At 39.7% G+C, this 26,636-nt stretch overlaps 1 protein-coding gene across 2 annotated transcripts in view; it reads right to left on the bottom strand.

The window, feature by feature from the left end:
• VAV3 (vav guanine nucleotide exchange factor 3) overlaps positions 1-26,636 on the bottom strand; it is a 238,930-nt gene that overhangs the window by 36,844 nt on the left and 175,450 nt on the right. The window contains exons 1-2 of one of the 2 annotated variants that reach the window (XM_054037317.1): positions 20,757-20,859; positions 9,243-9,379 (exon numbers count right to left, since the gene is read on the bottom strand). In XM_054037317.1, coding sequence (XP_053893292.1) covers positions 9,243-9,379; positions 20,757-20,790 — 171 coding nt within the window. In that variant the 5' untranslated portion in view covers positions 20,791-20,859. Of the gene's footprint in view, positions 1-9,242; positions 9,380-20,756; positions 20,860-26,636 lie in introns of those variants that run through there. The other variant, XM_054037316.1, reaches the window with a different exon arrangement.

The raw sequence follows: 26,636 nt of genomic DNA, 5'->3' as shown, positions 1-26,636 counted from the left end.
CTAGCACTGCAGCATATTAAACTAAATTGTTCTATTACCTCAAATGAGGAAGAGACAAATCTGGGATGTGTATAATCTCCCTATTGCCTTAATTTAGTACCACACATATGCACTTCTGATCTCTCCTTGTAAGTGTTCCGCATTTAACTAGTCAGTGGGGCACTCAGCAGAATGTGTGGTACAAATGGCACAAGACACTCATACATTCTTATGAAATATAACAAGAGATCACACTGTCAGTGGACATCCTTGCATGTGAATTACTGTACAAGAAGTCTTCCCACGAAATTCAGATTGCTGTAGGATGCATCCACAAGTGCCAGAGCAGTCCTGTGAGGTCACTATTAAGAACCATCCACTTCTCAAAACATATGTGGCAGCTCCTACATACTCCTATGTGGCAGCTGTTAGTCAATACTGAATCTTTAATGCTAAACACCATATCGCTAACAAGGTGGCATATGATGTGACTTCAGGTACTGGTGGCACTGCCTAATGGTGAAAGCATAACACTGGAAGTCAAAAGTTCTGAACTGTTTCATGACCCTGAAGACAATATTTAACTTCTCTGTGCCTCAGTTTTCTTATCTGTAAAATGGAGATTATACATATTTAACTCAAAGAGAGTAATTAACATTTGCTAAGCTCTGTCAAATCCTTAGCTGGAAGGTGTTAGATAAGTACAAAGCACGAATATTGCTATTTCCTATAGTACTTCTAAACTCATTTAAACACTTTGGGGAAAATTCTGCACCACTGACTAATTGACATCCGGCTCAAAATTCAGAAGGCACAATGGTAGCTTTGCTGTAAGTGAGATGAGTGAAGGGGGTGCTCTAGGGTTGCCAACTTTCCGAATGCAGAAAACTGAACACTCTTGCCATGCCCCACCCTACCCTTTCTCTGAAGCCCTGCCCCCCACTAACTCCATCCCCCTCCTTCCAATGCTCGCTCTCCCTCACCCTCGCTCTCTTGCTCATTTTCACCAGGCTGGGGTGCAGGAGGGGGTGAGGTCTCTGGCTGGGAGTGCGGGTTTGGGGCTGGGGCCAGAAATGAGGAGTTCATAGTATGGGGGGGGGATGCTCCGGGCTTGGGCAGGGGATTGGGGTGCAAGGGAGAGTGAGGGCTCTAGCTGGGGATGCAGGCTCTGGGATGGGGCTGGGAGGTGCGGGGTGTTGGCTCCAGGCTGGGACTGAGCCATCCGGAGTGCAGGAGGGGGTGTGGGCTCTGAGAGAGAGTTTGGGTGCAGAAGGGGGCTCAGAGTTGGGGCAGAGGGTTGGGGTGCAGGAGAGAGTTCAGGGTACAGGCTCCAGGTTGGCACTTACCTCAGGCAGCTCTTGGAAGCAGCCAGTATTTCCCTCCAGCTCCTAGGAGGAGGCGCGGCCAGCCGGCTCTACATGCTGCCCTCGTCCACAGACACCGGCCCCTGGCCGTGGAGCCAGTGCTCTGGGCGGGGCAGCGCACAGAACCCCCATGGCTGCACCTCCACCTAGGAGCTGGAGGGAAATGCCGGCCACTTCCAGGAGCCTCACAGAGCTAGAGCAAGCAGGGAGCCTGCCTTAGCCCCACTGCACTGCCAAATGGACTTAACAGCCCGGTCAGTGGCCAGGGCCGTCTCTAACTTTTTTGCCGCCCCAGGCAAAAAAAAAAAAAAAAGAGCGCCGCCCTGCCGTAACACCCCCCGCCCCCTGAGCGCCGTGTCGCCGAAACCCCCGCCCCTTCCCCAGCGCCGTGCCGCCGAACCCCCCACCCCTTCCCCAGCACCGCGCCTCCGAAACCCCCGCCGGGCTGGGCCGCACCACACAACCCCCACCTGAACGCCGGGCCTTGCTGGGCCAGGCCGCCCAAACCCCCGAGCGCCGGGCTGGGCTGTGCTGGGCCGCCCAAACCTCTGCCCACCCTGAGCGCCGCGCCGGGCCGCCCAAACCCCCGCCCCGAGCGCTGTACCGGGCCGCCCAAACCCCCGCCCTCCCCGCGAGCACCAGGCTGTGCCAGGCCACCCAAACCCCGAGCGCCGGACCGCCCAACCCCCCGCCTCCCCCCCAAGCACTGGGCCGCCCAAATCCCAAGTGCCGCGCCAGCCTCCACCTCCCCCACCCCCCCAGTGCCGCACCGCTGAAACAAACAAAAAACCTTGAGCGCCGCCCCACCGAACCAAAAAAACTTAGGTGCTGTGTTTTTGAGCGCCCCCCACCACCCCAAGATTGGCCACCCCTTCCAAGGTGCTACCCCAAGCACGTGCTTGGTCGGTTGGTGCCTGGAGCCAGCCCCATCAGCGGCGCTGAGTGAAGCCAGGATCCTTTTTCGACTGGGAGTTCCGGTCGAAAACTGGATGCCTGGCAACCCTAGGTTGCCTAGAGAAGTACTCCATGTTCCCTTTGCAGTATGGCACACTGCTCCATGGCAGTTCAATCTCCAACAACACAGAGCGGTCATTTTGCTGGTCTGAGGCGGGGAGGGGATGATCACTGGCTTAGTGAACTATACAAATCTATGTGAATGCAGGAGGACACCAGTTGACATGGGAGCGGCATCCCGTGAGGAGTGGCACAGGCAGGGGCAGGCCCATGCAAGTGGGAGTGAAAATCTCCTGTATTCTGGGGATGCGCCAGTGGCCACCTTAGTGAGGCTGCATGGTATTTTATGTGGAGAAATAGTCATCTTCCCACTAGGTCATCCATGCATGGAAGGAGGATATCACTCTGATTACTTTTTCAAATCAACTATCAACAAAGTTAGCCAACACAAGGTAGCTGTCTTACATGTTAGGAAATTAGCATGATCATAGCACCGCACTGCCTATAAGACTATCTGCACTTCTAAATAAAAGCTTTTCATGTTTCATATAATTGTGTGAGTTTTCAAATCCAGTGTATAAAAATTACAGCAGGCTTAAAGGAGCTTTTTGTTTTTAAAATTCTTTGCTAATTATAGGATTGATCTGAATAATTTTATGTTCATTCCTAATTATGTTTAAAATACTAGATTATTGTTTACTTTTAGATATCCTGCTAAATCCCTCAAGGTGCTCATGTCACCTTGTATAAAAAACTGTAATGCATGCTGTCTGGTATGACTGCGGATTTCTGTACTGAGTGCATAGGCACTAGACTATCGCAACTAGCAGTGGATTTGTCGCACCGCTGCACCTCAAGTTTGCTAATCATTTCTTTCAACTGCACATGTCTCTTCCTTGTTAACTGTTTCTCATGCAATGAGTAAGTAGTCAATTTCCTTCTAACAAAAGCCTTAAAGGCCATCCCAAATGCACTAGTAAATGTCTGGGCTAAATTGCTAAAGAAATTATATTATAGAATGCTTGCAGCATATAAAGAAGCAATGAACACCTTCAGATTGCTACTTTAAATGACACTTGTCAGTGAGACTAGAGGATGATTCATTATTCTTGAACCTGTTTTAATGGGGAGGTTTCCTGGAACCATTTTGCACAGTAGCCCTAAATTTCCAGAGTGCTGCCTGAGGTTTAGATCTGCAGCTCCCATTAACTTCAATGGGCTCATCCACAGCTAGGACTGTGCACAGCTGAAAAGTTAACCCTAGGTTGTACAGTATCCAGTTTCCATCTTATTGTTTGGCTATGGATAAATAAATCATCCTCTGATTGAGAAATTGCTAATCTCTCCACGGACAGGCAATAACAGTGAAAAGAAACCAGGTTTTATAATTTAAGCTGATCAAAAAATGTAAAACATTTCTTGTAATCTGAACATTTTCAAGCAATTTTCAATTCTGCAAGTTTAGAGAAGAGGAATAATTTTTCACTCATTTGAAATCATGAAGATTTTTATTGAAAAAGCCTGTTTAGTTTACGGGTTTCCTTCCTCTTCTGCTTTTCTACCTTTCCTCCACAGCTTTTTTCTCTTCATTTCCCCCTTTTTTGTTTTTTTCACATTTAAATGAAACTGAAAAATGTAGTCATTATTTATCTACTTTATCATTCCCGCCCCCATCCTTTTCTCATTTTCCCATTGAAAAGGTTGGGGAAATGGAAATGGAAAACGATAAGTTGAAAAAAAACCTTAATTTTTAATTTGCTCGGGTTAGTAAAAAAAAAAAAATATGAAACATTCATTTTTTGTGAAAAGGGCAGGTTTTGTTTTTAGAAAAAAATTGTTCATAAAATTTTAGACTATGTTCAGATCTAGTTTACTTGCATCATGCCTGGCACAGTTATAAGTAGACACATTACCAAAATTAAAATGAACAAATGCTGTTCACATTCAGCAAAAAATCACATCCTATCTCTGTCTCTCCCCACTCCACTTTCTGATGATGGGCCCAAATTAAGGAAAGACCCAAACTGAATATGTCTGCACCATGTCCTAAAAGTCACCTAAATGGCACGCCAACAGGAGGAAGAATCAAGGTTCCTTCCACTCCCTGAAGTTTGATCTTGGACAGAGAGCAAAAGTGCTCCTCTTGAATGCTACAAAGGGGCATATAGTAACAAGTAAATTCTGAGACAATCTGATCCAGTTCCATTCAGAGATATGCAAATAACACTGATTGGTACCTGAAATTTCATCTACAGGTGTACTAAGAGCTAGGGCAGAGTACAAGACAGATGGTATATATTCATGTACTATACATTGTTCATGTAGTATACATCCATCCCACCTATGAGGTGATGCCCACATTCTGTGTTGATGTTTCCAAATGGCCATCAGAGGTAACACAGTGTAGAACATGTTACATGCAATATGTGATGTATAAGCAACATACAAAAAGGATAATAAATTTCACAGATTTCCACTGACAATGAAAATTAAGCTTCTTTTTAAACATTAAGGCTGAGATTTTCATAACTGCCTACAGGATTTGGATAATTTTAATGGGATTTGGCTGTCCAGATTCCCTAGATAGATTTGAAAATCTCAGCCTAATAGCTCTACCAACCTAATGCATTTTCAAAAAAGACTAACATGACTTGGTCCACACTTACGAACTGACACAACCTGCAAAATTGCACCTGAAAATGTTTACCCATCAACTCTTCAGCAGGCACCAAAGAAGATTTTACACTATTACTATAACTTACAGGAACTTACAGAGTCTCATAACTTCTGGCAACAAATGGGGCCAGAGCTTGGGAAAAATCCCTGACACATCTCCTCATTTGACACCACAACAGATGTCCTCAGATATATCTTGAATCAGCCCTAGCAATATAGATCAAACAGATGGCAACCAAACTCATACTAGGACAAAAGCAGTTTGCAGACCTACTTTGGGCTCAGGTTCTCTACAAAATTTCTTTCAATTCAATTTCAAGACAAAATAGAAACATTTCATGAGACTGTGCATAGGATCCTCAGTTACTTTCTTCCAAATGTGGGTCATTTATGGGGAAATGTACTGAATAGTCAATCATAGCAAATAGGTAACTACTTCCTAGAGACCCCCACATGCACATTTCCCCCTGTTAAGTATAGTATATGTATTTTCATATATAATTCCCCAATACTGGAAGATTTTTTTTCCAGGTGAACAATGTTATTATGCTGGATGTTTTGTTACTGTAGATTTGATGTAGACTGTTTTGTTACTATAGATTTCAAGCCAGCAGGTCTCTATCTATTCTCCCTTCTTGCAGTGACCTCACATAACAGCACTGTATCTTAGTCCCTGGTGAGTTCTATCTACTACTGGAACAGAAAATTTCCCCCCAAAAGGAAAAGATTTAATTTTTCATCCAAGAACAAATGTTCACAGCACAGTTATTGTTCTTAGGGAGTTACATTGAAAATGTAGGGGGACCATCAACAACAGTGGCATTAGCCTGGACTTCTGTAATAGCAATGAATTGCTACAGGTCTTAGTCTGTATCAAAGAAGTGTTGTTTTTTCACAGTGGAAGAAACTAGTACAGTGCACATTTGTATGCTTTTGGCATACATGGAAAACATGATTGCCCTGAGGACAGTGTATAATTGCAATGGAAACCTGTAAAACCAGCATTACATCACACCTTATATGATACATCCTGTCACCCCTGAAAGCTTACCCTCAGGTTAAGTAAGTACTTTGCTCTGAACAAACTCAAAAGAGAAAAAAACCACATCAATAATAAAAATGAGACTCTGCATTATTACAGCTGCACCAACCAGCAGTGTTCCAGATAAGGGTCTTAAATTTCCATTTAAAACACCAAATTTTCTCTCTTTCCCTTCTCCTTTTCTTATTTAATTAACTTTGTGAGTGATTTTACTACGTGTAAAAGTGAAGGATCAGTAGTACCAGCGCAAGCCACACACAGATAAGCTCTGTGGCTATTCCACTTCTGGACCTTGAGCAAAGAAAGCCAGTCATGCTAACTGGTGTGCCTGGATACTACCATGAGACCACCTCTCTCATTTTCATTTGTGACAACCCAGATCTTCAGCTGGACGTAGTGGACTAAACCACTGTGGCATCAACCCCCCCCCCCCTCTCATTTTCAATGTTTTATATTAAGGCAATTTATATTCCCTGGGAATTTGCTTTCGATGGTTCAGCTGAGAGAGTACAGGTGCTGGGTTCCTCCTTCTTATGCACTGAGACAGGCCAAAAGATGACCTATCACAATCCAGAATTTTGCTGTCTTCTAGGACAATTCATGTTTATCCTGCTTGTGAGAGGGAGTAAAGAGGAGGAACCCAGGATGTATACAGTCTTGACTGAGCCACAGAAAATGACGATACAAAATTTGCTAAGGACTGAGACCAAGCATACAAATATTTCACTTGGGAAGATTTTCTTAACATTTATCAAAATGTATTTGGTTGGGTTTAAGTTATTAGAGAAGATGAAACCATATTTTTTATTTATGTATTTTTTTTAGGTATGCTGTAAAGAACAAAAAAACAAATTGCACATAACTGTGCATACAAACATTTATTTATTACTAACATCTGAGCTTCTGGTCAATTTATGAATCTATAGTATCCACAATGGTCTTTCAGGTCAGAAATAAACTATTCCAAAATGTCCCTTGAGTAAACATCAAGATGTTAATAAAACCTTGTTTTGCGGTTACTTCTTAATATGCATTACAAATTGACCAAGACATCAGAGTATGTCTTTGACAACATATCAGAAAAAAATCACCCAAAGATGCTAATGGGGATGACAGTTCCCATTAAGGTTGAAGGCTAATATTAAGATTGCTGTGGAGATAGCTTGTTGGCACACAGCATCACCCACTTACCAGTCTCCCTCCACTAGCCAAGCATAACATCTTTCTGCTTAAATCCTTTAACATGACAGATTCAAGTAATATCAAAGAGATGCTCCAAAAGCCAAAAATGACAGATATGCCAGTGTGAGGCCATGGGATTAATCCTATATGTTGCTGGGAACTCTGGTCCTATCCAGAGAAGCCTAAAGCATATGCTTAACTTTTAAGCATATGAGGTGGGACTACTTTTATGATTAAAGCTAAGAATGTGCTTAGGAGCCCCTCTGGATTGGGCCAGAGTGTTCAGCATCTTGCAGGATTGAGCCCTACATGTACACAATTGAAAAACTCCCAACATACAAACGTACATAAGCCAATGTTTGAAAACACACTTGAATGTCTTTACATAGTACAGGGGTCAGCAACCTTTCAGAAGTGCTGTGCCGAATCTTCATTTATTCACTCTAAGCTTTTGCGTGCCAGTAATATATTTTAACGTTTTTAGAAGGTCTCTTTCTATAAGTCTATAATATATAACTAAACTATTGTTGTATGTAAAGTAAATAAGGTTTTTTAAATGTTTAAGAAGCTTCATTTAAAATTATATTAAAGTGTAGAGCCCCCCAGAGCGGTGGCTAGGACCTGGGTAGCGTGAGTGCCACTGAAAATCAGCTTGCGTGCCGCCTTTGGCATGCGTGCCATAGGTTGCCTACCCCTAACATAGTATATCATGTCATGAAGCTGTCATAGTCTATCTGGTAACTGTATTTTTTAGAATTGTTTACATTTCACATGAGAATCTGTGGTTCCATGGTCCTAAAGACTATGTCCTGCATGGGTATACACAGGTTGCTGGGTATTCTTTTGTGAGTATGCTTGAGCATCTTGAGTGATCAGTTTATAAAATGTCTGATTCCTGCTGTATAAGGATATCTGTGATAACTCATAAGCAAGAGTCATGTATCTGATCCTAAAAAGAATCAAGGAACCGCAACTGCCACTGAAGCCAGTTAGACTTGAAGGCTTTTGGCACCTCACAGGATCAATCAATCCTTAAGTGAACAAATATAATCTATAAAAATCAAATATGTCCAAAGATCCCTCCCTCTCTCTCCCCTAAAAAAATCTTGCACAGTATTCTCAATATATTATTCATTAGGTCATTGCATTCTCAAAGAAAAGACTCAACAACAAAACACAGGAACAGCTATACTAGACACCTTTCAGATGCCCTTGCATTTATACCTTTTTTCTTTACCATCAGCTTTCTCCCAACTGTTATTAATTTTCAAATTGTCCATTTTGTGCACACACAAACACAATCCCCCCATTTTGACAAATTAACAAACAAACAAAAAATGTAATTCAAAAAAATTAAAATTCTTATGCCTGTCTTTAGAGCAAAATGTGAAAGCTGCCGTAGTTTGAATCTCTTTTTGGTATGAGTGTTCAATGAAGAAAACAATCTCTGTAACAGAAGTAGCAACTAGAATCATGTGATATTGAGTTGCCATGGAAACAACTCCTTTATCCAATCAATATATTATAGTTTTCCTATAAACACAAAACAGTCGTTATTTGATTTAGGCTTCCCCCAAACAAATTAAAACAATTCTGTCTCAAACTCAGATAACTATTTTATCCGCTATTCTTGTCCAAGTCAAATATTTTCTCTGGTTAGCATGCCCCTTAGTTCTATTGTCTGAGAGGACTTGGGAATTCAAAGCACATAGGGTACTCTTGGTGCTTATGTGCCATGCATTTTCTTCATTTTAAATCATTTAAGTAAAATGGTTCACACAAAGGGCCCCATCTTGCAAACTTCCTCACTTAAATGAATACAGTTGCAAGATCAATCCCTTAGATACAAAAAGCAGTGGGTAAGCACTGCTGGCATCCAAAAGGTGAAATTCTTACATTAGACATGTATTTTGGGTAAAATGCATAAAAACTAAAGGTTTTGTTGTTGATGATGATGATGAACATAAAAACAGGGTATAACAGCAATGAGCAAATAACAGTTTTCTCTCTCAAGCAATGGAATGGAGCCATTGCTAATTCCATACCTGCCAAAACCTGCTATGTGCATCTCCTTTGATGAGTTCAATAGTGTCTCCAGTCTGGATGTGTAATGGTGGGCCATCATGTAGAGCTGGCTGTGGTACCCCATTGTAGTTTCTAACGACTTGCATTTTTGGTAAACCTGCCAAAAATTGAATACAGGTTTTTGGTCAATGACATGGCAATCTAAGAAATTCTAATGTGCATAAAATAATAGACAATTAATAAATAATAAATAATAATAATAGTAATAGTAATCGTAATAATAATAACAACAACAAGAATAAAGATCATGTATCAATGTTAGGAGCTTAACTAGCAGTAGTTGGGGGAGGAAGTAAAAGCACATTTCACCAGGTACTGTATTTGATATTTGAACAAGTAATGAAATGAGAAATTTCTCTCAGCTCATCACTATATTTTTTTAGTTCAAGAAAAATATTTCTCTTTAGGCTACTGCTTACTTCAAAAAAGCACAACACATACAGTTTAATGGAAAAGAATCATTTTTCCCCATCAACTCCATCCCTACCGCCTCTTTCTTTCCTCTTGGGGCACTAGCTGATTTCATCACTAAGAGGGCTCATCCTTTTCTGTGTATATGTAACACTGGCCTTGTATAAGGTTCAAATCTTAAGATTATCTTTGTAATCCAAAACAAAAATGTGATGGATGTGATGAAGTAATACTTAAGACATTGAAATGGAGAAACTCTCCAGGCTCGACTCAATGTTCCAAAAATGGTGCCACTAAATGGAACATGTCTATGAGAATCAGTGTGACAAACATTCCATGCTTCTGATGCAATCTGTTTTTGTTTTGTTTTTAAACTCATTTTTCTTAAGTGTTATTGGATATATAGTTAATATTTCATTTTAAAAAGCAGAACTCATGGTAGCATTTTGGCCCTATTGCACCAATATTGGCTGCATCTGAATTGTGGTCTTTTTCAAAGGTGAAAATGCCATCTCCTGAGACACAAGCCACTTAAATTTGTCTAGTTTCAACTTTCAGGCATTGGATCGTGCTACACCTTTCTCTGTTAGATTGAAGAGCTCATTATTAAATATTTCTTTCCCATGTAATACTTATAGACTGTAACCAATTCAGCCCTTAATCTTCTAATTGTTAAACTATACAGATTGAACTTCTTGGATCTATCATTATAAGGGAGATTTTCCAATCCTTTAATCATTCTCGGCGCTCTTCTCTGAGCTGTCTCCAATTTTTCAACATCCTTCTTGAAGTGTGGACACCAGAACTGGACACAGTATTCCAGCAGTGATTGCAGTAGTGCCAAAACAAGGATAATATAAATACACTTCTCCTACTGGAGAGTTCCCTGTTTATGCATCAAACGATCAAATTAGCTCTTTTAGTAACATTGCCGCACAGAGAGCTCATGTTTAGCTGATTATCCACCATCACCCCCAAATTGTTTTCAGAGTCACTGCTTCCCAGGGTAGAGTCTCTCACTGTGTCAATATGGCCTACATTCTTTGTTCCTAGATGTATAATTTAAATTTAGCTGTATTAAAACATATATCGGGGTAGTCAATTATTTTTTGTCAAGGTCCAAATTTCTTGCTCAAGGTATAGTAAAGGTCCAGACTCTAGAAAAAATAATTAAAAAAACCCCAATAATGATAGTAAGTAAATAAAAAGATTTCAGGGTCTGTTTAAAAGCATCTGGTAGTCGAGATTTGGCCCGTGGTCTGTCTATAGACTACCCTTCAAATATATTATTTGTTTGCACACAGTTTACCAAGCAGTCCTCATTGCTCTGTATTAATTACCTGTCCTCCTCATTATTTTCCTTTCCCCAAAGTTCACAATGATGATTTTGTTTTCTTCCATGTCATTGATAAAACTGTTGAATGGCGTAGGGCCAAGAACAGATCCCTGCAGGACCCCACCAGAAAAACACCCATTTTTTGGTGCCAAAACTGAAGTTTCCTAAAAGAACTGGCTAACGCGCTGGACCATGGATTAATGATGCCAGTGACACAGGCATTGAGCACTCTCATTGCCCACTTGAAAACTTTAGTGGCAGCTGTAGGAACTCAGTCATGTCACCTGACTACCTTGAGCCTACTTGCCATATTTGCCTATATAAATAATGAATAATTTTTGTTGTTACTTACAAACACCTCATGTTAATTTAACTTCTGAAATTTGCTTTGCAGCTAAAGTAGAATAATTTAAAAGAAATTTTTCAGCTCTATGAATATTGGCATTTTAAAACAAAATATAAATTGAAAATGAAACATTTTCCTTAAAGTAGGCTGAAATTGAAGGTTCAATATAAACTAATGTGCTTTTTACCTGTTGTAATTTTTGAACACATAATGTATTTAACACAAGACAGATACAGGGAGACATATATTTACAATTCGGCAAACTGAAAATAGTCTCAATATATTATTCATTAGGTCATTGCAGTCTCAAAGAAAAGTCTCAATAACAAAACACAGGAACAGCTATACCAGACACTTTTCAGATGCCCTATAGAACCCTATCACTAATTTTAAAAGTGTAGATTAGCAGGTATAAACAATTCAGTTGATTTTCACGGTAGTACAGTTCAGTTTCTATAAACTGAAACTAAATGTTGGTAATGCCCATTATTTTCAGCAACATATTCTCAGGTACACCTCACTGAGAGGACTATGAAAGTACAAAACATCTTCAGTAGAAACAGAGAATTAACAACTAAAATTGATAATGTAAAATATAGTTCTAGAGACATTACCACTGTGAGGTATTACAGCTGCAGTATCAAGGAGATCTGGCATATTCACAGAAAGCAGTTTGGGAGGTATATATCTGGTGCAAAAATAGGTGCTTGTGAATGGATTTAAATGCACATAGAACTACTGTAACAAAAGAAAAGTGATAGGCTGAAATCATGGCCCCACTGAAATCAACTGGAGTTTTGCCATTCTAGGGCCAGGATTTTACCTAAGTGCTTACACGTCTATACCAATAAACTTCCCAATACGAACAAACAAAATCAGTGTGCCAACGTCTGATCTTTAAAAAGAAACAGCTACAATATCGGCCTTCATAAGACATCAAATGGCTGAAATCATGTCCCCTCTGGCTGCCAGACTAAACTCGACCCTCCAGGTGAACGCCCCTTAGCAGCCAAGACCGGATGACACAAAAGGCTGAGCTGAATCACAATTCATGAAAAAACAAGGGATGAACACAGGTCTGTTGTAGTCATGTTTTATAAAGTACCAATCTGGCTACAGTGCAGATTTTACCTTTAATTTAAACTTGTATTACACATTTGAATATGTTCTCTGGTAATTACAGGACAAGGAAGAAGGCTCACATATTCCATACAGTTTTAGTTCTAAAATGAGTATTAAGAGAGAATACCCATTACATTAGGAATAAGCTACATCTGTGCATTAAAGCATCTCTATATCTATGAACAGCCCTGAAGGTCCATCAGAGTCAGATACAAAGATTCCCCAGGAGGAATAAGATATATAAATACTATCCCTTCCTACAATAGGAGTCATTCATGTCAGTGATAACCCTGCCAGAGCAGACCTCAGCATCTGTTATTCCTGAATAATCAAAAGTTTGGTTTAGGCTTTAGTCAGAGATCATTTTATCATAGAGAATGATGGAACAAAAATATAGGAGAATGGGGCATATTGGTGAATTTATGGTCACACTATGTCGTTGAGTGAGCTCTGTTTGCACTGAAAGTTCAGTGCAAGTTAATTTGAATCTTGAGAATCAGAAAGAGGATCGGGTTGACAATGATTGTCTCATGATCCCTTCTTTATGGTTGGAGTCTGTTTCATGAATTTTCTGGAATCATCCAAATATTTGGGGTCTGATCCAAAGGCTATTGAAGTAATAGAATGAATTCTACAAACTTCAATGCACTTTGGATCAAGTGCTTAATATTATACCGTCAAGTGTATCTGAAGGAATGAAGTAAGACCACATTCTTTAAAAAAAAAAAAATAACTCAGCCAGAGCCCTAGCTCAGCAGCACCCGCCTCTCTGGAGCTGAAGACAGGCTGCTTTGCCTCCCACAAGACTTTGTTTCAATTCTAGTCCCCTAGGTGGGTAACTCCTCTCAAGCCACATCCACCTACAAACCAACTAATTGGGGAGAGAAGCCCATTCCAATATTTTGTAAGTATGTAACTATTCAGGTTAAATGTCAGAAATGTGACTCAGAATATTACTAATCATGTAGAAGACCCAACATAATGATATACTGGGAACCAAGTACTAGAACTTAGCTAAATCTGTGAGTTTAAGCTTTTGATTTTCAAATGATCATCACCACTTGAATTATAGTAGCTCCCAAAGACCCAGTTGTGGTGGGGACTGTACAAGCACATATAAAGTCATGGCCCTTGCCCTATAGAGCTCTCAATCTAATTTAAGATTTAAAAAAAGCAACAAGTGAGCATAACAACAATGGAGGGAAAGCAGATGGGATGATGAGAGTAACGAGAGAAGCATGTGAATACAGTGAACAGCTATGTTCACAACTTGATGGCTCTGAGACATAAAACATAAAAGTCAATAATCTCTATGAGGCCAACTACCCAGCCACTATCATTAAAGTGCAGTAATCCAATTTGAAAAGAACATTTAATGCCCAATTCTATTCTGAAAGGTGACTATGCAAAAACAGGGCCTTATTGTACTCCACAGATCTGATGATGACTCTTCAGAGTCATGGCTGCTGTGACAAAAATATGTTCTTACTACATGTTATTTCTGTTTACACTGCACTGATTAACGATACTGAGCCAATATACATGGAACATCCCAACACAATCTTTTTAAGGGTACTTTTCAGAATAGAATGGGGATTTAAGAAATATAATTAATGTTGGATAAAACTACTGAATATGTGGTAGAAAGAGGATCAGAAAGAGGATGCATTAAGTGGATGTTTGGTTATCCTTCCACTTGTATCATTTACCACATGTTCTCCTTCACTTGGCCCTACATTCATTATGGTTCCTTTCAATCTACAAATTTGCTAAATCTGGCTTCTTGCATATTTAACATTCAGCTCCTGCTTTCCTCCATTAACAGTTTAAAGTTCCACTCATGGAGGCATTTAGACAGAAGATTCCCTGGCAAGGCTCTCTTTGTATCACTGCATTGCTCTCTTGCCTGAGCACAGAATACTCTAGTGGGATATGGGGGCGGGGGGAGGAGGAAGGGGAGCTGCACCATCCTATTCCCCCACCTCAGCTGACAAATTTACAACATACACCTCTACCCCGATATAATGCAGTCCTCGGGAGCCAATTTGTTTTTTACTGCATTATAGGTGAAACTGTGTTATATTGAACTTTGATCCGCTGGAGTGCGCAGCCCCCCACCCCCACCTCCCGGAGTGCTGCTTTACCGCGTTATATCCAAATTCATGTTATATCAGGTCGCATTATATCGGGGTAGAGGTGTAGCTCCAAAGCCTAATTGAAAAATATTTACATTTCTCTTCCCTCCACTTCCACACAGATAAAAGCTTTTGAAGTTCCATCCCCCAGGACAGACAAATCTACTAGAGAAATTCAAATTCTTTGCAATCCTAAATCTATTCCCAGTGACATTCTGATTCATCTTTAATTTACTCACTCCAGTTCTCCTTCAACACTTCCTAGTACAGTATCTCTTTAAATTCCTCCCTGAAGCAGCACTCTAGGTCCCCTGCCAATCTCTCCCTAGTTTATCCTCCCTAATTGTGGAACTTGGAGCTTTTGTAAGGACTGATTTTCTACCTGTTACCATTTACTGCATCAGCTACTTTTTGGATAGCAACTTCTGAAAAAATATATCAGCGAGCAACTAAAGTTCAAGGTGTGAGGGGAAAAATTCTCTGCTAACACAGGCTGATCAGCATTCATGTCTTTATCAGAAATGGAAAAACTTTACAACTTTACAACTTCAAGAAGCCCTTTTGTTATATTGTGTTTACAAGATTTGATTGTTAACAAACAAGTTTGCAGAGATTGTATCTTCAGTTTACAGAACTGAGTACAGTGCATACCTATATCGTGATGAGCATATCTTGTCATAAGAATACACCCCATTTTTTAGCCAAAGTTAGAACACACATAGCAACATTTGGGATCTCAAGCATTGATTTTAGCTTTTAGTTTGCATCAACACATTACTTTAGGATTTATAAAACATCAAGATAAATCCCTTCCAAGGTGAAATTTCCTAGTGTAAGAAAGTCTCGGCACAGGTAAAGATTTTTTGGAACTTATTTATTTATTTATTGGGGGAGGGGGGGGAATGAAGCAACCCCTATTGCATTTGCTGAAAACTTCTGTAAATCTGGCCCATAGGAATCTAACATTAGCCCACTAACTTTTGAGAATCTAGGTTAGACAGCCTAATCACTGACAACACAGATGGCTCATATGGATAAATGTGGATTGTAGAGGAAGAGACAGAAGTTAAAGCAATAGAAAATCCATGCAAAATTGAAACTTGGGTAGACAGCCTATACTCAACATTCAGACATGTGTGCTTGGAATCTTAATATTCCTCTTTTGTATTTTGACTTCCCAGTTAATCCCAATACAATACTGGTTGGCTTCAAAAGAAAGAGGCTTCAAAAAAAAACTAGATAACATGCACGCCTTTGTGCTGTGGTAATGATAATATTCCCAGGCATTCAAATATTACAATGATGAGCATGGTATAAAAGGTGGAGACATTAGACAGTACATAGATTTTCTTCGCTGATTGGCTATGAGTTCTCTTTCATGAAATTTCCTCTTTCAATAGACATGTATTAAGAATAATTTCATTGTACATATTTCATTTCAAACTCGCATTCAAACAACCATTTTTTACTTCAAGTGACTTGAATGATTCTAAGTAAGGGTTTTCAGGGTCATGTCTAAATGTTGAAGAATCTCAGTACTTTAAACTGACAATGGAAATTACTAACTGTTGGGAGTTAACAAGTAAGAACACACAAATGAAAAAAGAGAACAATACCACAAAACATGCACTTTGTTCATTTACTTTGACAACTGAAAGGTAATTTAAATAATTTATATTGTACTGGTATAGTATAGTTTTACAAATAATGATGTATTAGAAATATAAGCCTTCACTAAAAACTTCTGCTATTAAATCTTTACTAAGAAGTGAGGAGACTATCTTTTCTGTGGTATGTGAATTAATAGGTGTGGTTTATTGAGGTGCTATAGTATATGAAAGCACAAAATGGCATTTATTAGATGCTGAACAAATAGAAGGTGTTATGTTGACTGTTATTCCTTCTAATATAGTGGCATAGGTGTGCAGGACTTTACAAACACTTTTGTTTAAACAGGTACCTGCCCTGAGGAGCTCACAACTTAAATAGGACAAACAAAATTCAAACAATTAAAGGATGAGCCATGAGGGCATGAGCAGACAGATCTGTGGATGATCAGTAATGCAAGACTTGGCAAGAGAAGTGGGAATGAAGCGTGGAAGAGTTACTAAGCAGATATTCCAGAGGACCTGCCTATATTTTGTGTAGTATATTTTGTGGGCTGTTCACTTACATGTACATTTTAAAGAAAAGTATGGTATGATAAAAGGGGAAAGAAGCTTTGCTTTGGCAGACAGGAACTTGAGAATGTGAATGGAAGACTTCACTGTGGAAAACAAGACATTGAATACCATGAGGTGTACAATGCTGTGGGTCTTGTATACAGCCTAAACTTGTGTACATTTTTGAAGAAAATATCCTGGTACACTCAGGCAATAGATGCTTTTGGATGGAAGTTGGTTATTTGCTTGGAGACAAGTATAATGATGATAAGGAGTGGCTTCCAAAATGTGTAACAACAAGAATATGACAGGCAGGGCTTATGTGCAGTGTGACTCAAAGTATATTAAAAGCATGACAATGGGAGAAGGCCCTGTTTTCCATATGTCAGTTCAGCAAAATGGGTGGTTAATCATCATATGGGCAGCACTACACAGATATTTAAATAGTACTCATGGCGGGGTAGCCTAAATAACTGTGCACAAGGAAATCTTTGAAAATGCAGTTTTAGGACATTTAGGCTCTTGGACTAGTTTTCCTTTTAATTACAATGTATAATAACATTTACACAAATACACACACACATATTGCAGAAGATGTATCCACTGATGGTTTATAGAGAACAAATTACAAAACTAAGTATTAGAAGGAGTTTAAATTCTTCTCTTTTGCACTCAGTGCTTAACAATAGCATCTGCCTTTCCAATAATAGATTTAATGAGCAGTTGATGTAAATACATTCTCATAAGTAACATATTGTGCGTGTCCACCAAGCTCCATTGAGAAAGGGTTGTAGCCGTAACACAGGAGAGAAAAAAGTTGGGAGAAACCTGACAAGGTGGACAGGATTCTTGCAAATATTTATAAAATCTAAGACATTCTAAATGACAGAACTGGTTTCATTTGGACACCGGACTTTTCAGTAATGCTTCTGAATGCTTCAGCTATGGATTATATTATCATCTGCCTCTTCCACAACCTTTACTGTGGCCTCCACTCTGATTTTGATATGCATGCCCTTTACCACATACCTGATAGCTGTTATCTTGCACACAATGGGACCCATCCTGATCTAGATGGATTTCGCCATATGTACATGGCAACAACACACCAGCAAAGTAATGTACAATAGGTATTCTAGAACACAAGGAATGGAAGCAGACACAAAGAAATCAGATCTTCCCTTCATCCAACTCTGAAATCTGGTCCACTTTAAACTGTATCAGCTTCTAGTGACCTGTTTTCTAGATTTAATTGGTATACCCTGTACAGATGAAGAACATGACTGCTCAAGAGCAGACAAAGTCCAATTGCCCATACCATCAGATGACAAGACTGTGGGTCCAGATGAATGATCCTGACTTTCTGCTGGGGTAGATCTGGGGACAGAAGAAGACACAAAGACTCCGCCAGACATTTGAAGGAGATCAGTAAACAACGGTTGATGTAGCCAAGCCAGGGAAATGAGAATCATCCTTGCCCTATCATGACATATCTTTCTTAGTACCTTCTGGATCAAGGGAAAGGGAGGCAAAGCATACATCAAGCTTTTCCCTCAGTACAGAAAGGAGGCAACTGAAAGGAATTGACAGTCCCTGATTAATCTGCAATAGAAGAGGTGACACTTTTTGCTGGACCTTGTTGTGAACAAGTCTACATCTGGTCAACCCTAGCTGGAGATAGTTTGAACCAACTGATTTTTTACAGACCATGCATGCATTTGGGAGCTCTCTCGGCTGAGATGATCCATGACTTCATTGTTTCCCCCTGTTAGATATAGGGCCACAGGATAAACATCATGATGGATACACCAAACCCACAAACTTTGGATAGGGATATTCTATTTCTTGAAGCAGCACCAAGGATATCAAACATTGGGTGAGAAGTCTCTTCTACAGACACTGCTGGAAGATTTAAAGAGGACACTATACAATCCATCTAACTGTGGAACTGCGTAACATCCTTGGAGGAAGAACCAGATCTTGGAGACCCTGTAGGGGTCCTAGAAGGAGGAAGCATGGGATATTCCAGAGTAAGTACAGCAGCGTCTTCTAGTCTCTTCTTCCTAACAGGGGATGAGGAAGAAGATCTTAAAACTGGGGAAACATACCTTCTTTTGGAAACCCTGTGCTTCCCATTTAGAACTGACAACTCCATCAGAGCTGAAATGTGAATCTGGTGAAAAGTGAACCAGAGCTGAAAGGTGAACCACGGTTTCAGAGCTCTCTGGAACTGTGGATGTAATTGGAACCGACTCAGTAATCAACAAAGGATCTGAACAACCTCGGTCTGACATTATACACAAATCCATCTCCCTTGCTACTATAGATGAGTGGAACAGATCTCCGCTTCGGAACCATAGCAGTTCTCTCTGAATCATGCAGATGCAACAGCTCTGATGCACAGGAACTGGCACTGCTAAAAAATTTTTCTCTATGCCTCTTTTTTCTTTGGCAGCTCAACAGACAGAACCGAAGGTGCTAAAAGCCCAGATTCTGACACACTGATCAATTCCATCTTCCTCAATCTGCAAGTGGAAGTCGGGACCAGACCTGGTCCTGCAGCAGCAGGGGTTCTGTCAGGGCTGGATTACTGGGGGGAAATGAGGTAGCCAAATTGTCTCTTTACCTCTCTTGCAGAACCAGAGCAGATGGACCTGACCACATGGCCCTCAGTTCAGTCATCTGTAACCTTGGGGGCTTAACTGAGGGAGCTGTGGGAACAGAATCCAATCCTGACAGGGATTGCAACTTCTTGGGACCCTGCAGTCAGTTCACACTGGTAGCCACTGGGGCAGAGACTGACGTCTTAGACCTAGGATCTGAGGCCTGATCGGGTCCAGAGGGTCTAGTCTCAAAGGCTTTCTTTAGAAGAATAATCTGCAAACAAGTTTCCCTATTCTTACAGGCTCTGGGAGTAAAGGTCTGGCAGATCGAACACCCAGAAAGCAACTGTCCTTCTCCCAGGCACTTGAGGCACCAGCCTAAGTCATCAGATGCCAGGAAGACAGCCAGACAGGAAGGGCATTTCTTGAATCCTGGCTTCCTCTGTTTCTTCGGTTCCACCATAATCTGGAACTGCTAACTATTAATTCACTACCTATACTAAATGGGCTATTTCTAAGCAGAAAGAAATTCCAACTCCAAAGAGCAGTCACATCCATCCAAGTATGGAAGAAACTGAGGTGGTGAGGGAGCTCTGCCCCTTCATATGTGTCATGATGCTGAGGGGACACTGCTAGAAGTTCTACCATAAGGCACCAATAGGTGGTACGGTACCCATAAATGGGAATATGTAGAGCCACTCAAAGAACAGAAAATTAAGATAAAATACATAACGAATCAATAATAAGCAGTATAAAGGAATACCCCACAACTTTACAGATGGAAATTTACAAGATAAAGTCACCATCAACCACTCAACCCCTATGGAAAATAAAATAGAAACTATCATCTTACCCTCTCTCAAGCAAACATTGGGTAAATCAGAGGGAACATCAACCATGCCTCGAAGGTCAATATACTGACTCCAGCAGTCCAACAATGGCAGTTATCTCCAGAGATCTTTCCATCAAGAATATTCCTCCCCTCAAGTGGTCCTGAGTTCAAATCTAAGAATTTGTCAGCAAGAACACCTCAGCTGATCATTGGCTGTCTCTTACTTTTCTTGATGTAGACCATAATAAGTACCATTGGAAGTAGACAGTACCATATGCAACATACGTGCACAGAATCAGTTTTGGATTTAAATCTTTAGATTATGGGATCTTTTTCCTTTTCAGTCTTTCTACCTGCTCTTCATTTAACTCAATGTTCTGCTAAAGCAAAGGCCCAGAGTCCTACAGTGGACAAGCATTAAAGCAGTGGAAAGGAGATCGTATGGCGTGAATCCAAGGCGATTGCTGTGCTGTAAACATAAATCATACTGTAATGATAAGTACATTTTCAAGCAAACCCTCACTGACCTAAGTCACGTCGTTCTGGAAGGAATGCCGTCATCTACCTATGAAGGCTTTGTTGATATATCATACTTCATACAATTTGCTGCCATCAAATTCAATTAGGGAAGCAATTCAAAAGCAGCTTTAGACATGCAGGTCTACCACCTGAACTAACAGAATGGCAACTCCAAATGCTTCCTTCCCCCACTTGGGTTGGTTAAAGAGTAACCCAAAAGATTAGTGAAAACAGGGTGGTGTTCTCAATGCTTCAGATAATAAAGTTACTTTTTAATTCAGTGCTGTGTGTTAAAGATTAAGAAAAAGTTAAACACTTATGAAAGAGCTGGAGAGCAAAGTCTTCTGTTTATTCACAGAGCAGCAAGGGCTACAGCAATACTAGTTTTCCCACACCTCCCTGCAAATGTGCCCGAGCATTAACCTGAAGGTACCATCCTGAAGGGATAAAAGGGTTAATTAATCCATCCTCAGATACATTCAAATCAATGACTCTACTGAAATAAGAAACAGGTCGATTTCACTCTATTCCTGCTTGGGAAAGTTCTGGAGCAGCAGTTCGGGTAGACATTGAGGCTGTTCACTGGGGAGAAGTCATCAAAACCTGAGGCTGGGAAAGGAGTGGAGAAGTGAATACACTCCTATTGTTTCAGAAACATATCTGAAGAGAGCAGGTGAAATATGCACATCCTGTGCAACAGCCATGAGGCTCTTCAGAGGTCTTTACACTTATCCAACCCTGCAGTATTGCCAGCTCTCATGATTTTATCATGAAAGTCAATATTTAGTGTTTTTCTTAAAGCTCCAGCTTCTAGAGTCAAATGATTACTGAGAATCTCAGCTTTCATAAAAAAAAAAAAAAGGAGAAAAAATTCTAAGTACTAAGGAACTAGCCCTTACAGTTACAGAGACAAGCTTGAATATGTGAACCCCAAAAGCTCAAAAACCAAAAGGCAAATAAAAAAACAAACAAAATGCATAATTTTTAAAATCTTATTATTTTTATTCCAATAGCTTTGGGGGTGGGAGAGAGGGGAAAGAAAGAGGGCTGACTTGTAACTTCTGAATGCTTGTGCTTGGCAATACTGAGACAGCTACTACTCAATAGCTGATATGAAAGATGGATCCCCTTAACAAGGCCCATTGATAGCATCCTGGTAGAAATCCCAGCAGCCAGAGGAGTGGATGTAAGAAGATTACAGATTTCTCATCTGGGCATTGCCCCTGGACATTAGGGCACCCACTACTTTCCATATCAGCCTCTGGCTAATAGTCTTCTAGCTGTTAGGGGTATCTTGTACACTTTCCAAGAAAGTAGTACCAATGAGTGGAGGTGTTTGAGTGTGTGTGTGATGAGTCTATATAGAAATTGAGACGTATGGTACTAAGAAAGAGTCAGTTTTACAAAGATTATGGGGGAGAAATGAAAGAAAAAAAAGGAAAGACAAAAAGATGGGGGAGGAATAAAAGAACACAATGTAAGGAAAGGAACTGACATAAGGGAGTGAAGGGAGAGAGCCAGAAACCAAGCCAGAAAAAGTTGCATCCTAATATACTATAGCAAAAATAAGACAGAAAATGTGGAGTGCAGCCAGGAAAGGGAAGGAGGTCCAACAAAAGGAAGAGAGAGGCACTAGCTAATAAGTGTCAGGTACATTTTTCAGGCCTTGACTATTATGATGGTACTTCTTGTGACATGGATACTTATCCACCATGATCTGAACTGAAAGCACCAAGTTCCTTTTACATAGACCACAAAGTTGATACCCTCTGATAGTTGTTTTCAGTTTACATAATTAGCACCTGTACAGAAATTCATTTCTTTCTTTTGGTAACAGATAATGTGCCATGGAAGGGGAAATTAGTTACCAATAATTCTGTTACATAGTCTACCATATCTCTATCATGCAATGGAAACTAGGCCTCACTTAACACATTATGGGTTCATCTACCAGAAGGAACAGCCATGTAAATGTAATGTGTCCTAATGTAAAGATAATGAATCCCAAATATGAAAAGTAAAAACACTAAATAACAGTTATCAGTTACACTACACTATTCATTTTAACAAATCAGTCTCCCAACTCTGAGAGATAGGGATATTAGGTGCCTTACCAAGTTATTTCCAGTTTTAGAGCAATTCCCTATACCTAAAACAAGGAATACTGGCAGAACTGGTAACTTCTCTAGAAACAAAATGACATTTTAAAGCCAGAAAAACTCCAAATTCACCAGAAGGGCAACTGGTGTTTCTACATGCCCCCTATTACCTACAAAAACTGTTTTGGACAAACACCAGGCAGCTAAGAATCCATGGGTTTGCGGGACCTTTGCCATTCTTGACATAGGGGGTAACTGTCTTGCGTGGCATGCTTCCATCAAAACCTACTAGCTTTGAAGGTAGACTCAGAGCAGGAGTATTATTGCAACAAGCATGGGTAGCAGAAAACCCCCAAAAGATGTATAGATCAAGCTCTCTATTGAGAAGCATCACAATTTCTCAGCAGGTTCCCAAGGTTTGAAGGCCATTTCCTCTCCCTGTCACATGGCCACAAAACCTTCCCCTGATGAGGGCAGGGTGCATCAGCAACTCTGCGAAGTTCTCCTAATTGCGTTTTAGCAGTATTTCTTCTCCCACAGGAGGGGAACATTTAGCTCTTAGAAATTTTTACAATGTTTCCTAAATTCTTTGTTTAAGCATTACTCTCAGTAGTGATCAAATTAAAGGAATGACTCACAAAAAATCCATATCCTTTTGAGTAATATTAAAATTCAGTGACTTTTTATGATTATTATAATTCATTGACTTATTATCTCTGTTTTGCTTTCTGAGAATGCTAGAACTCTAACAATTAAAAATAGACATGGAAATATACAGGTAAGTGACATTCTACCCTTGCAAATTAATGGGAGATTTACAAGTCCCTGTAAATAACAGTTTTGCTGACATGCCATTCTCTTCTACTTGCCATCTGACAACACTAATTAAATTCATATCTTAAATTCATGACATTGCTAGCTACTAAAAATCAAGGACTGAATAGAGAAACTGGATTTATGCTTATTACCACAATCTATAACCCTCCCAAGCTCCCCTGACCGCAGTGACTGGAGAGGTGTTAACAGGCAACTTCACCTTGAATGGTCCGTTGAAATATGTGTTAACGACTTTTGCTTGTATTTAGCTGTGACACACTGAGTGCATTTCCCAGTGGTGAAGAAGAGCTCTGTGTAAGCGGGAAAGCTTGTCTCTTTCATCAACAGAAGTTGGTCCAGTAAAAGATATTACCTCACCCACCTTGTCTCTCTAATACTGAATAAAAGCAACTCTGGGACATCTTTAATTTGAACACTTGCATTTTTATAGGGAGTGTATTGTTTTTTGAAAAGCAGTATTCTATGGTTTTCATTGATTAGATTTGTATGTCCATTTGTGCCTGTTCACTCTAATCCCTCACCCCCCATCCCCATGTGCCAAGTCCCTTTTAGATATCACATTTTGCACTGAACAATCCACGTTAATATAGCATGCTTGTGGACGTAAAAGAAGGGTTTTGAAGAACTTTGACCTTGGCATACATTAAAAATGCTGAACACAGGGTAAACATTGCATTCCTAGGGAGGGAACTAAAACCTGTTAGTCAACCAAAGCAAAGTAACAGCTCCAAGGAATACAACCAAAAAGTTAGAGAAAATTAATTACCCACCTGCAGCCTAATCTTGCAATCTAACCAGAAAACAATGAAAGAGTTTGACAAAATAAATATGTTTCATCTTTTGGCATCTGGGTCTTCTGATGTTTAATTAAAAGAAAAGGATGTATCCTAGCGGCTATGTTCTGCTCTTAATGCTAGATCGCTGCTTAGATACTAAAGCAACAGGCACATTGAAAATACAGATACATAAATGTAAGTAACATGAATGCAAATGGGAGCTATGCAAATATATTGAAATAAAATATATCCATTGTGCTCAGGTAAATGACATCCCACTACCATGAATCTCAAAACAAATTTTATTTAAATACATTAACCCAAATAAAGGACAAGAAACCCAGACTGAAACACTTTACATGGAGACAAAACTTGAGTTACTGGAAAATATCTTTGCATTAGGCAAGTTGGTTCTTGTGCCATCATGATACACTATTCTGGGGAGAAGAAATACCTACACTTAGCATTAGTGCTACAGCAAAAGTAGCAGTGGTATTAAACCCTGAGATGAGAAATCACAATATAGGTTAGCAGCCATCTAGCTCAATATTTAATTGGGTACGACAGCAGATACTTTTTTACCTGATGGGTTCAGCATGCTTTAGGGGTGGTACACATCCTAACTCCTCTTTTGTTTGCAGTGTGTGAGAGACAAAACTGTTACAGAACCGTTTTGGGGAATCTATTTGTGCTACAGCATTCAAGGAAATGGGGCTGTAACAATTCACTAAAACAGTTTTAGAGCCATTTTATCCCACCCACATTACACACGAATGTGTCAGAAGACAGCTGATCTTACTATGTTCTGGTAAAGTTACACCTGAAGGGCCAGATCTAGGATCACCAGAGCACAGAGTTTAATGCCCTGACATATCATCCTTGGATATGAGTACTGCACCTCAACAACTGGGCAGGAAATGATTTTCCCATCCAGAAAGAGTTTTCTATTTCGAAACATCCCCCGCTCCCTCAAACTGGGACAAAAAGTTGAAATCTCAAAGATTTTCACAAACCAATGATAAAAAAAAATCTGATTGGGTCAATTAAAACATTATGTTTCAGTTTTGACCTTTTTTATTGTAACCTTTTTTTAGTATAAATTAAAATTTCAAAGCAAGATTTTCCAAAGCAAAACACAAAACTTTTAATTTCAAAAATGCCATAAAGGGACATTTTGACACATTCGAAACTTTTTCCCAAATATTTTTTCAAATCAGGGAGATCTGTGGAAACTGTCCTTTTCCTACAGTTTCAGTTTCAACAAATCTGTATTTTTCCAATGAAAAAATGTGTCACTTAAAAATTCCCATCCAGCTCTAGCTGTAGCCCAGGACAAAGGAAAATGAAGCTATTGCCCAAGCATATTCACAGAGTGTCACTTTGAAATAACACACACTATCCCACTGTTCCAGCTTACAAAAAAAGATGAAATAAAAGCAGATGTGAAGATCAAAGAGGTAGCAAATAAACATGGGGATGAAAAAAGAGAAAGGAGCAAAATAAGGATCAACAATAGATTAATACTGGGATTGACTTTTTTCCCCTCAATAAAATTAGATATTTTGAAAACTTCTTCCTGTGTTACTTCCAGACTGGTTTTCAGGAAAATCACTGCCTAGAATTTTAAACCAATAATATAATTATGTTCCATATTACCTTTCATTCAGTATTCAGTATTTCCTTATGTATAATTGCAACCTACTAGTGATGTTCTATCCATGCTTACAAATGCATACAAAATGTATTGTTAGATTTGTCAACAGAAATATTACAGTGAAGTTGAATAATGTTGTATATAGGATAAACCATAAAAGTTAAACAAATTTCTTAAATGTGTATCATCAAAGCCCTTTTCAGTTTTAATAGTTTAATCTATTACAATGAAACATTTTAGTGAAGACTTAGCAAGCATAAAGCTACATAGTGTGAAAAAATATCTCCAGTAAAACATGCAAATGTACGTGTTCTGTTTTTATCATAGCTGCTAATTATCAGGCAACCTACTCTTCCAAAAACAGTAGAAGTTAAAGAATTCCTTCAAGTCTCTACAATGGCCTCGAGAATACTTTCAGCGCTTTCCAAGGGCTTGTCTTTACAGTGCTAACAAAGTGCACCAAAGGTGTGCTCTAACATGTGGTAGTCCAACTGCCCTGTGTACATTTAGCTCTAAAAGGTA

The sequence above is a fragment of the Malaclemys terrapin genome, chromosome 8 (assembly GCF_027887155.1).
Source record: "Malaclemys terrapin pileata isolate rMalTer1 chromosome 8, rMalTer1.hap1, whole genome shotgun sequence".
Taxonomy (NCBI): Eukaryota; Metazoa; Chordata; order Testudines; family Emydidae; genus Malaclemys; species Malaclemys terrapin.
The sequence above is the reverse complement of the archived record's forward strand: the minus strand, read 5'-3'. Positions and strand labels throughout refer to the sequence as shown.